Consider the following 12,723-nt stretch of genomic DNA (forward strand, 5'->3'; position numbering starts at 1 on the left):
TGTAAATATTAAAAAGTTAGGGTGGTTAAAGTAAAAATATTAAAAATTATGGTTGGTAAAAAGTAAATTTAATAAGTTAAAGGTAAAAATATGTTGATTTTCGAAAATTTAATAATAAAATATTAAATAATATTGTTTAATTAAAAATAATAAAATAATACGAAAAATGCAGTTTTCATAAAAGTTGTAGAAAGACAACTTTAAACGCAGAATCTCATAATTACCTTAATAAAATACTTAGGGAGTGGTAATAACATGTTAGTGAGGCAAAGATAAAGGAAAGATAAAAAGTTGAAGAAAAGATACAAATCGAAGAAAAAGTCAGTAAAGTTGCAATGATAGAAATAAATGGTGATTAGTGAGCAAAATAGGAGCAACATAGTTAGTATTTGAGTTGCGCCTAGGGTTAGGTATAATATGAAAAGTTAAACTATTTCAGTATAGACTTAATAAACCTATACTTGGGACATACTAACTATTCATATCGAAATTTACATAAGCTATAAATACACACATTAAACAGAGAAACCACAGCAGAGTAAAGAGTAATATGATAAAGAGATTAGAGAACAAGCAGAGGGCATGTTAAAAGGTCACTTGTTACATTAAGGCAACTCCAGAGATACTTGTATATGCGTTTGTTGTTTATGGCAACCCAGAGCTTCTGTAGGAAAACTAAGATACCTACAACAATTTTCTGTTCCCCAGAGCAGAGTATATATATATATATAATTCCTGTTAGTAGAAAGCAGAGGCTGTCTCAATAGAGTTGCTATTATTATATGCGCATTTATTTGGAACGAAAAATCATATCCGAAAAATCGTGGACTCATGACCGGATAAATGCCGGGAATGCGGGCAGCCAACTGACACATAAGCTCATGGCTTATACTAGGGCTAGACATGCATCATTCTTGTTTGCACATCATTCTCTGTTGCACTCTTTCCTCTTCCTCTTCCTCCATGTATTTCTTCGTTATTCTCTTCGCCTTTTCATTCGTTGTTTTACCTGCGTTTATCACTGGTATTCTTGCTTTGTTTTTTTTTTTCGATTTTCATGGTTTTTGAAATCAAGCTTTGAAATCGTTTTGAAGATAATAGAACTTCAGAAATACACCCAAACGATTACAGAAATACACCCAAACGGTTACAGAAATTTACCCAAACGATTATAGAAATACACCCAAAGAATTGCAGAAATACACCCAAAGGATTACAAAACTACACCCAAAGGATTTAAGAAATACACCCAAAATTCGTTGAAGTACACCTTATGCATAATTCAGAACTCTTTCTCTTTCTCCTCCTCATCTTCTGCTACTTCTTCTTCTTCAAAAACGATTTCAGAACTTGATGTCAAAAAACAATGGAAATCGAGAATAACGAAGAAAGAAAACAGAGAGAAAAGCACGTAAATGAAGAAGGAGAAAGAGAAGGCAAGCAACGAAAGAAAAGAAGAAGAAGAAGGGGAAGAAAAACGTGCAGCAAAAAGAAGAAGGTGCAGTGAAAACATGCAGTAACGGTTGAAGAAGGAGAAAGAAAAGGCAAGAAACGAAAGAAAAAAGAAGAGGAAGAGGAAGAAGAACGTGCAGCAAAAAGAAGAAGGAGGTGCAGTGAAAACGGTTCGAAGCGCATTAATATAGATGACTTGTAAAGACTTGTATAAAAAAACGCTTGTATGTGGAGAATTTCTCTTTTATTTAATATATATTATATATTTTTTATAATTGAAATTGAGAGTTAAAATGATTGGAATATCAGTATATCTGGTACAATTAAAATTCTTCCAAACGTTTATAGTTGTTAGGGTTTTAATGCTTTGTACAAATCAGAGCTTAGCTCTCACTACTGCCACCTAGGGGTGCACATGGGGCCGGGTGAAGCCCGGTTCGCCGTGACCCGAACCCGACCCTAAGTAATGACCGGGTCTATTTATGAGACCCTTATCCGACCCTAGACCTGATGAAATTGTGTTACTTTCGGGCCACACTTAAGCCGGGTCTAAACCGGGTGAAGCCCGGGTCTTGATCAACTTTATCACGACATCACCAAAAATTAGATTCTACATCTTTTGAACCTCTAAATTTTGAAAAATAATTATTCCATAATAATGCAACATTCGCATAATAATAATTTAGAATCTAATAATAATAATTTAAAGTTTCATAATAATAATTATATCAATTACACATTAAACATTCAAAGTTCAAAAGACAATTAAAACAAAGTTAACAACCAACACAAGATTAACATAATAATAATAATTTATAGTGTCATACCAACCAATAACAACAAAATATTAAGTAGCAAACAACTATACGGGTCCAACGGGTCGGGGCCGGGTGACCCGAGGCTTGACCCGAACCCGATTTAATAAATAACCGGGCCATCTATTGAAATCTCGGGTCTGACCGGGCCATAACGAAGTCAGGCCAAATTAGCCCCGAAGTCATCGAGTCCGGTCCGAGTTCGGACCGGACCGGATCTTGTGCACCCCTATTGCCACCTATATATAGCAGTATAGGTTGTTTATTGGCGGTATTTAGGTTTTTATTTTGCCACCGAAGAGGTTGTTACATTGAAATTTTGTATACGGTTCGTTGATAAATGTGTATATAGAGTGAGGTGTTAGTTACATTTATTTGTGTATTGATTTCACATTTTTAGTAATATTAAGACTTATATTTGCATATTTTGAGCTTGAATTGGATCCAATTCAATAATTAATTTTTGTGCGAAACGAATTGATTTTCACAATTTTAGTAATACATCAAAGCATGTTGTTGATTGTTTTCGATGAGTCTCTTGATATACAGTTGTTGGCACTCCATTATTATTTTAGGAAATTTGTGTTTATCTCGTAAGATTGCTTGAAAAAGACAAGATTTTTTAAGTAACTATTTTAATTAATCAATCAAATAAAATATCTTTTAAATTTCTGAATTTGAATCCGAAGGTGGGTGAACCAAAAATCATATGGAATCACGTTTGTTATTTTTTGGGCTACTAAAACTACCAAAGTACGTATATACTAATAATAACCTATATATTATTTATTTATTTTTATTGTGATCTAAATTCCACTTAATTTGATTTTATTATATCTATAAAGGTTTGCATATGTGAATAGAGGTGACATTTTATAGATATATAATATACTGAACTAAATTAATTTGCGTATGCTTATGAAGATTATGTGATGAAGACAGTGGACATATTATAAGAGTGGATCCAAATAAAAAAAATTACGAACAGTCATAAAGAGATGATCTCAAATACATATCAGCTATGATGTCAGCAACTAACTTAGATTGATTTAGTGATTAATTCATTAGTTCATTTAAATAAGTATTAAAAGTTTGAATTTTTTTTTTTGTACATACAGCAATTTATTGGTAAGTGACAAATTCTTAAATAGAGTTCTGATCTACAATAGATTAATCGTTGACTTGTTGAATTAAAAATACCATAGGTAGGAAAAAAAAGCTATGCTGCCAGTAGGAGTAAAAATGGGTCGGACTACTCAACGAAAGCTCCTGGCTCAGCTCGTTTTAGGTTCGACTCAGTTCAGTTTAGCTTGTTTTATTAAACATGCCAGATTTGGATTTTTTGTGAAGTCTATTAATTAAAAAGGTTAGGTCATTGACTTTAAAAAAAACATACGAAATTTGTTGGGTTGACTCATTAAAATATTTTTTTTTGTGAAAATAATTTTTTTTTTAATTTAGACTTTCAACTATTCACTTATATTAAATATAAAATAAAACTAAAAGAATCAATAGGCAAGATCAGATTAGCTAATATTATAGTTTTTTTGTTAAAAAAAATGATTTATAAATCGTAAGTATGCTTATGATATGTGACTAATAATGATTGATATATAAATAAATTATACTTTATAAATTATGAATTATAAATTTTAGAATGCATTTAATATCAATTTAGAATTTTTAAATTTACTATTTTGAGTTATAATTTATGAAATAAGTTTTTCAAATAGGTTCGTGGCCTTGTTCGAATTTTAAATAGGCCGGATTCGAGTATGAAAAAAAGGCTATGAGAAGTAACAAGTTTAGACTTGAGCCATTTATTTATAACAATAGACCAATTTTGTCAAAACTAAAACTTAACTCGTTTCGATTCATTTTCATCCCTATTACCAACTCCAAAATATAAAACAGAAAAGATAATTATAATATATATACACACAAATTAGAGTTTTATTTTCTTTTAAACAAAACAAACCGGAGCCCAACCTCCACATTTTGGTACCAGTATAATAAAATTTATAAAATTCAAATTTTAAATTTTTTATTTTAAACAAAAATATTTACAAAGTAAATTAGTCAAATTTGTAATAATAATGATATGTTGGTGATTACTGAATTATTTATATAAGGTAAAATTTAAATTTTCAACATTTATCTAAGTCGATATATATAAGTTAATCACTCGATCAATCTAAGTTAATAAATTGATAAATTAAAAAAAAAGAAGAGTGAATCATTTAATCCAATTGTCCAAAACTAAATCAAAACCTATAAAATATTAAAAAAACTCTGATAACTTTAATTTAAATATCTTGCAAAGTTAGCTTAGCCAAATTAAACTCTATGACATGGTGTTACATACTTACTCACTATTAATCGTCTCAATTATTAGTAACTGGACCTTGTAGCAACATAATCACCGAAATTGTAGGCATTATTGGTTTGCAAAGAAATGTGATTGGCATATATAGATAGATAGTAACTTTGTTGAATTAAAATTGTTGTGTGATTCATCTTCTGAGAATTTGTTCAGTACCAAAAAGCCACGATTTCAGATTTCTTACTAATATATATATATATAGATGATAACGATGATGTAATTGATAATTAAGTTTTTCCCACTGTAATTTCTTATAATATATACTAAGTGAGTGAGACAGCAATCACATTCATTGATGCTTGAGTTTTGCAGTTCAGTGTGCAAAATAAATTTGTATATATATCAAGAGTGAAAATATATTTTAATTAAACATTGTTTATTAGGGGTGAACTCTTCCTGAATATCTCTCAACCCGACAGATCTAAGTTCCATTTAAGGGTTTGCCGTTGGCCAATGAATTGTTGCATGCACAAGGTGAGATTCGAACTCCCGATACTTGCTTAAGCGGACGAGTGAGCTGACCACTTGACCAACCCAAGTTGATTGTCTATACTCAAGTTAATAATCTAAAACGTATAATAATTATATTAGGGTAGATAGAATATATTAAATGTGTTTAAACTGTCTATTTATATAGTCACCAAAAAAAAAAAAACTGTCTATTTATATTGTTTAGTGGGTGAATTCGATAGAAATTTGGATACAATAGAGCATGGTGAGATATTAACCATATATATGATAAATATATATAATTAAGTGACTTTTATTTTTCTTTAAATAAAAAAAAAAAAGAGAAGAGACAAGTATCACCTACTATTTAAAAATAACATGTGTTTGTTTGTTTTTTTATTTTTTTGGACTTTTTAATTATTATTTCTTTTGTTGATAGTCATTAAATATGTTTCTTATTTTTCTTTTATTTTTTATTTTTTTTAAAGCATGCATGGTGTGGCCTGATGCAAATAATAATGTTTCTCTGTTGTTGAAAAAATGTGTGAATGTCCATAGTCTATGTAGTTATATTGTCAATTTGGAACATTAAAAGACATTGGATTTTCAAGTTAAGCAAGAAAGATGATGCATGCAGATGCAATTATGAGTATTTGAAAAGAGACAAATCAGAAAATGAAAGGGCCACCTGGGCTTTGTTAATTTGGTTGAAAGACAGAATCTATCTCACATTATAGAATTTCATAATAATAATAATAATAATAATAATAATAATAATAATAATAATAATAATAATAATAATAATAATAAATTTTCTTGAAAATAAAAGTGAGAGAATTTCATCATTAGACGTATATATATAACCTATAGAGTTTTATTATTATTATTAGGGTAAAGTATATTTTTTGTCCATGAAGTTTACTAAAAGTTTCAAAAATACCCCTAAGTTTTAATTTGTTTCAATTTTATCCTTAATGTTTTCGATTTGCATCAATTTTATCCTTTTCTTCAAATTTTTTGGTCAAACTATGATCAACATTATTTTTTTTCCAATAACACCCTCCAAACCCTATTCTCTTTCATCATTATCCCCAAACTCACTCAGCAACAGCCCCATCCCTCACTCCCTCTCCAACGGTCTCCTCCGTCATGTAATCTACCTCCAGAACAACTCCCTCTCTAGCCACCTTTCTCCGCCGCTCCTCAACCTCACCAACCTGTAGGGACTCAACCTCGCCAACCTCCAGCTACTCAACCTCGCTTACAACCTCCTCTCCAGCGACATTCTCCGGCAACATTTCAATGAACTTCTCCAAATCTCAACACCAGCTCATCAACTTGCCCTATAATGGCTTTTTCGGTGGGATTTCGGTCACCATTAGAGCTCTAAAGAAGCTCGAGCATCTTTGGCTTGACTTCAACAACTTCCATGGGACCTTACCTTCAACACTTGCAAACTGAAAGATATGAAACGCCCCATGAGAAGAGAAGGTTGTTGATTCCCAACATGATTGCGATGAAGATCGATAAAGGTAGAATCTTTTTGTTGAAATCTTTGAGAGCATGTTTGAAGATACAGTACCCACAAAGAGGAGAAAGTAATTGAGAATCAGAAATGACATGCACCTCTTGTTTGTTATGGAGTTTTGATCTGTTGTTACATGGAGCTGTTGTTGTGTTTTGTTGTTGTTGATGTTGCCGTTGCCCATTTTTTATTTTGCTTCTTCTTCTTAAATGTTGATGGATTCAAAGTGCTTCATAGTTCTTGTTGGTTGGAGCCATGGTCAGGGATCGGTGGTGGAATGGTGGGTCTTGTAATGGAGTCTTCTCCATGAAAGAGAGGAGGATTTGATATACATCACTTACGGTGGCCGGAGTTGGGACGTAAATGACGGCGGGAGTGTTAGGTAGTTGTTCTTGATGATGATGAAAGAGAATAGGGTTTGGGGGTATTATTGGAAAAAATTAATGTTGACTATAGTTTGACCAAAAAATTTGAAGATAAGGATAAAATTGATGCAAATCGAAAATATTAAGGATAAAATTGAAACAAATTAAAACTTATTAGGGGCATTTTTAAAATTTTTAATAAACTTTAGGGACAAAAAATATACTTTACCCTTATTATTATTATTATTATTATTATTATTATTATTATTATTGATGGATGTATTAGCATTATGCTTAGAGTTAAGCCAGCTAAGCAAATGCAAGATGGTGTACAAGTTGTTGTTAGTTAGTTAGTTACTGATTTAAGAAGTTAACAATTAGTTAGTTGTTAAGCTGGAACTCTCTAGAAGTAAGTAGTTAGTTAGAGCCAGCTCACACTCTTTTCTTTTTACTGCTTCTCCTCTTTATAAGTTACAGAACATTGTCACTGTAGCTGATTTTCACTTTTTCATTTCTTCAATTCAAGAATTGAACTTCTCTCTTTCTCTCTGATTTCTCATTTTCTGTTCTCTCTTCTCTGTTCTCCTTTTTCATGCTTCACTAACCACTTTCAAGATTCACACCTAGGTTACTGATACCTTCATGGTATCAGAGCTTATGGTGCCATAGCTTCCGCAAGCAACCAATTGAATCTCTGACTGAAGACTGCTCAAGAATCATGGCGCAAAGTTTCGTTGCAACTCCCATATCCATGAAGTTGGATGAAAACAACTATCTACAGTAGTGGAAGGATCAAGCAGAGTCAATAATCGAAGGTAATGACATGCTGAATCATCTTACTGGAGAGAACATTCCTCAAGTGTTTCTTCCTGACAGTACAGTAAATCCAGAGTTCCAGAAATGAAAGCGGCAAGATGCTCTCTTAGCTTGAAGTCCTGGTTACTGGCCTCGATGTTAAATCGCTTCACTACAAGAATGGTTAGGTACACACTCACATACCAGATCTGGAAAAAGCTCGAAGATCACTTCGTGTCTCAAATTAAGGCCAAGGTAATGCGGCTGAAGAACAAATTAAGCACGATCCAGATAGGTACGTTAGTCACTGAGTATGTTCTGTCGATAAAGAGCACTATGGATGCATTAGCTTCTTTTGGGTGAATCAATAAAGGAGAGTGATCATGTCAATGCAATCTTATATGGTTTAACTGAAGAATATGGTAATGTGATGACCTCAGTGTTAGCAAAATCTACTAGCATAATAGTGGGAGAATTAGAAGCACTATTGCTAGCTCATGAAAGCATGTTAGCAAGATTTAGAAGATCTGAAACTCTTATGCAAGCAAATATAGCTCAGCACTCACAATACACACAAGCTCACTAAAATCAGTTTTATTCTTAGAATTCAACAAGCAAAAGAAATTTTAGAGGTAACTTTCATGGCAGAGTAGGACGAATGTTTTGAGGAGGTAGAGGTACCTATGAAGGAAGAAGAATGACTCAAAATGCAGGAAGATTTACACAAGAACTTGACAGCAGTAAAGGTCGTCATGGCAGAAATCAGTATGGTAGAGGAAGAACAATGCAGGGAGATGGCAGGCCACAATGTCAGGTCTGTGATAAAGTAGGACACACAACAAGATTTTGTTGGTACCGATATGATAAAAAATAGTATGAAGACACCTATGGTAGCAACAATCAGATCACTCAGTCAAAGGCAAACTATAACAATGTGTTGACAACACTTTCGACCATTCAAGATCCAAACTGGTACCTAGATTCTGGAGCTACACATCATATCACTCATGATGCACAGAACCTCATGGAGAAAGAAGAATACACAGGAGATGAGCAAGTTGTCATAGGAGATGGATCAGGTTTGTATATTCACCATGTTGGAAAAATGTGCTTTAACACTGATTTGAGCTCTAAATTACTCTTCCTAACAAAACTGCTTCATGTACCTAAAATCACAAAGAATCTTATGAGTGTATATCAATTCTGCTATGATAATAGAGTTTTCTTTGAATTTCATGCTGATAAGTGCTGCATTAAATGACGGGGAATTAAAGAACTCCTCCTCTAAGAGAGTGTTGATAAAGGCTTGTATAAGTTTGGGGATATCACTGCTGCACACACACCTTCAATTTACATCTCTTCACTAGCACAGTCAAATAAATTTTTGATTTGGCATGCACGATTAGGTCATGCAAATCAAAGTGTAGGGTCAAAAGTACTCAAGTCTTGTAATCTCTCTTTTACACCTAATAAAGAAATCTGTGAAGCTTATTGTATTGGAAAGTCACACCAATTGCCATTCTTACCTTCACAAACAGTATATACATCACCACTAAGCCTTGTCTATTCAGACATTTGGGGACCAGCACCCCTGTCAGATAATAGTGAAAACTGGTATTTTGTGATTTTTATTGATGCTTTCTCAAAGTTCACTTGGTTTTACCTTATTAAATCTAGAGCTCAACTAAAATCAGTTTTTAACCACTTTCAACAAATGGTTGAATTGCAATTGAATACAAAATTGAAAGTGTTACAATCTGATAATGCAGCTGAGCATGTTAATTTGTCTAAAACTTCAAAGGAAAAATGAGTGCAGCACAGGTTTTCCTGCCCCCACATCCATCAACAAAACGGCTCAGCAGAACGAAAGCACAGACATATAGTGGAAATGGGGCTCACACTCTTGGCTGGTGCCTCTATGCCAACAAAGTTCTGGGGTGAAACATTTAGTACTGCTGCAAGATTGATCAATATGCTGCCTACACTAGTCTTAGAAGGAGTGTCTCCCACAGAAAAGCTCTTTGGCAAAACACCAACATATGCAGATCTTAGAGTATTTGGCTGCCTCTGCTTTCCTCATCAAAGACCCTACAACAAACATAAATTGGACTTCAGATCCTCACCCTGTACATTTATTAGTTACAGCATAGCTCACAAGGGCTATAAATGCCTCACCCAAGATGGAAAGACAATCATCACCCGAGATGTAGTATTTGTTGAAGACAAATTTTCTTTTAAAGAACTTAAAGAGAAAGGTCAATCCCCAACATCCTCAATTGATCCAGCAGTGTCACAGCTACCTACCATTCCCAAGCTTCAAGTCTCAATAGCAACAGTAGCAACACAAGAAGCTACAAACTCATCTCCAAGAATGTAGCCAGTTCTAGCCTCTCAACTAGCTCAAATCCAACCAGACTTAACTCCAACAAGTCAATCAGTCCAAGGCTCAGGTTCACTATCAAGTACCTCATTGACTCCAGTCTCAACACAGCAACCAATTCAATCAATCTCAGACAGAACAATTCAGCCAATTTCACCTCCAGCAATTCCTTCCACAGCAAGAAACTCTTAAAGACCTATAGCAGCTTCATCAGTACTAGTTCCAATACCAATCAATGACATAGAGATAGTCCTTCCAATCTCTGAGCCCTCTCAAAAAGTCCCACCAGCTACAAATATTCATCCAATGATCACTCGAAGTAAGGCAGGGATAGTGAGACCAAAAGCCTTTCAAGCCAGCCTGGAACCTAGAAGTGTGAAGCAAGCACTTAACATGCTGGAGTGAAAAACAGCAATGGATCTGGAATATGATGCGTTGATGAAAAACAACACATGGGAGCTAGTGCAATTGCCACCAAACAGAGAAGCAATAGGTAGCAGGTGAGTTTTTAGAGCAAAATACAACTCTGATGGGTCTTTACATAAATACAATGCAAGGTTGGTGGCTCAGGGGTTATGCCCAAAAACCAGGATTTGACTTTACAAAGACCTACAGCCCTGTAGTGAAACCTACATCTATCAGAGTAATTTTATCCATTGCCTTAGTGAACTCGTGGATAATAAGGCAGCTTGATGTTAATAATGTCTTTCTACATGGTGACTTAATGGAAGAAGTATACATGAAACAGGCTCAAGGGTATGAACAGGGAAACTCATCACTAGTGTGTAAGCTGACAAAGACACTCTATGGCCTAAAACAAGCACTAAGAGAATGGTACTGCAAGCTAGCTTCTGGCCTGAAAGATATTGGCTTCACCCCCACCAAATATGATGTTTCTGTGTTTCAAAGCAGCTGTCAAGGAGAAAAAATGTTTGTGCTAGTCTATGTAGATGATATTATAGTCACCGCTGAGTCTGAAAATACAGTTAATCAAGTCGTCAAGAAGCTAAACAACATGTTTGCCCTAAAAGATATGGGAAGCCTGCACTATTTCTTTGGCATTTAGGTGACAAGAACAAGCAGTGGTGGACTGATTCTCACTCAACAAAAATATATCAAGGAGCTGATGAGAAAGGCAAACATGGTAGGATGCACTTCTTGCCACACCCCTTTACCCTCCACAGTCAAGCTATCAGCCTTTGGTGGTGCAAAATTTCATGATCCTGCCTTTTACAGGTCTTTGATTGGCAGCCTTCAATACTTGACTATAACAAGACCTGAAATATCTTTTAGTGTACACAAGCTGGCACAATTTGTTCAAACTCCATTAGAATGTCATTGGAAAATGGTAAAAAGAGTGCTGAGGTATTTGAGTGGAACTGCAAACTATCAGTTGCATCTGAAGAAAGAAAACTCTATGTCAATCATTGCTTACAGTGATTTGGACTGGGGTGGGGATCTTGATGATAGGAAATCCACCAATGGCTATTGTGTGTTCTTAGGGTCAAATTTGGTATCTTGGGCTTCAAGAAAGCAAACTGCAGTTGCAAGATCCAGTATAGAAACAAAGTACAGGAGCATGGCAGACCTAGTCGCTGAGTTAATTTGGGTAAACAACCTACTGTGTGAGCTTCAGTTCCCTCCCAAGGAGTCTCTCATCCTGTATTGCGATAACTAGAGTGCAGTATTACTAGTTGCAAATTCCATTCTGCATTCAAAGTCCAAGCACTTTGAAATTGATCTCCACTTTGTGAGAGATCATGTCAACAACAAAAGCATAAGAGTGAGCCACATTGCAGGAGCAGTTCAAGTAGCTGACATTCTCACAAAAGCAATTCCATCTAAAGTCTTTCTGCACTTCAGAGAGAGGTTAAGTGTTGCATAAACAGTCCAAAGACAGGATACAAAAGCAGCCCAGAAACAGGACGTGCTTGTTAAAGAAAACAAAAGAAAAGAAAACTAGAGATGATGATGGATGTATATATTAGCATTATGCTTAGAGTTAAGCCAACTAAGCAAGTGCAAGATGGTGTACAAGTTGTTGTTAGTTAGTTACTGATTTAAGAAGTTAACAGTTAGTTAGTTGTTAAGCTTGAACTCTTTAGAAGTAAATAGTTAGTTAGAGCCAACTCACACTCTTTTTTCTTTACTGTTTTTTCTTTTTATAAGCTGCAGAACACTGTCACTGTAGCTAATTTTCACTTCTCCCTTTCTTCAATACAAGAACTAAACTTCTCTCTTTTTCTCTGATTTTTTTATTCTCTTCTCTCTTCTCTGTTCTCTTTTCTTATGCTTCACTAATCACTTTTAAGATTCACACCTAAGTTACCGATACCTTCAATTATTATTATTATTATTATTATTATTATTATTATTATTATTATTATTATTAAAGTTAAGAGAGTTATTATGTACAAGTATATTTATAACAACCATCAACAATAATAGATTATAAATACTTCACATTTGAATTTATGTGTAGTTGTTTGTAATTAAGTACGTCTAAAAAATGAATTGATAATAAATAGTACAACTCTTAGTCTTAACATTGTAAATTA

General features: G+C 34.0%; 1 protein-coding gene across 1 annotated transcript; it reads left to right on the top strand.

Moving 5' to 3' along the window:
• The first annotated feature begins 11,306 nt into the window (after positions 1–11,306).
• Positions 11,307–11,843, top strand: LOC140181511 (secreted RxLR effector protein 161-like). Its single transcript, XM_072225142.1, has one exon. It carries the CDS (start codon positions 11,307–11,309, stop codon positions 11,841–11,843), a length of 537 nt encoding a protein of 178 aa, XP_072081243.1.
• The last annotated feature ends 880 nt before the right edge of the window (positions 11,844–12,723 follow it).

The sequence above is a fragment of the Arachis hypogaea genome, chromosome 18 (genome assembly GCF_003086295.3).
Source record: "Arachis hypogaea cultivar Tifrunner chromosome 18, arahy.Tifrunner.gnm2.J5K5, whole genome shotgun sequence".
Taxonomy (NCBI): domain Eukaryota; kingdom Viridiplantae; phylum Streptophyta; class Magnoliopsida; order Fabales; family Fabaceae; genus Arachis; species Arachis hypogaea.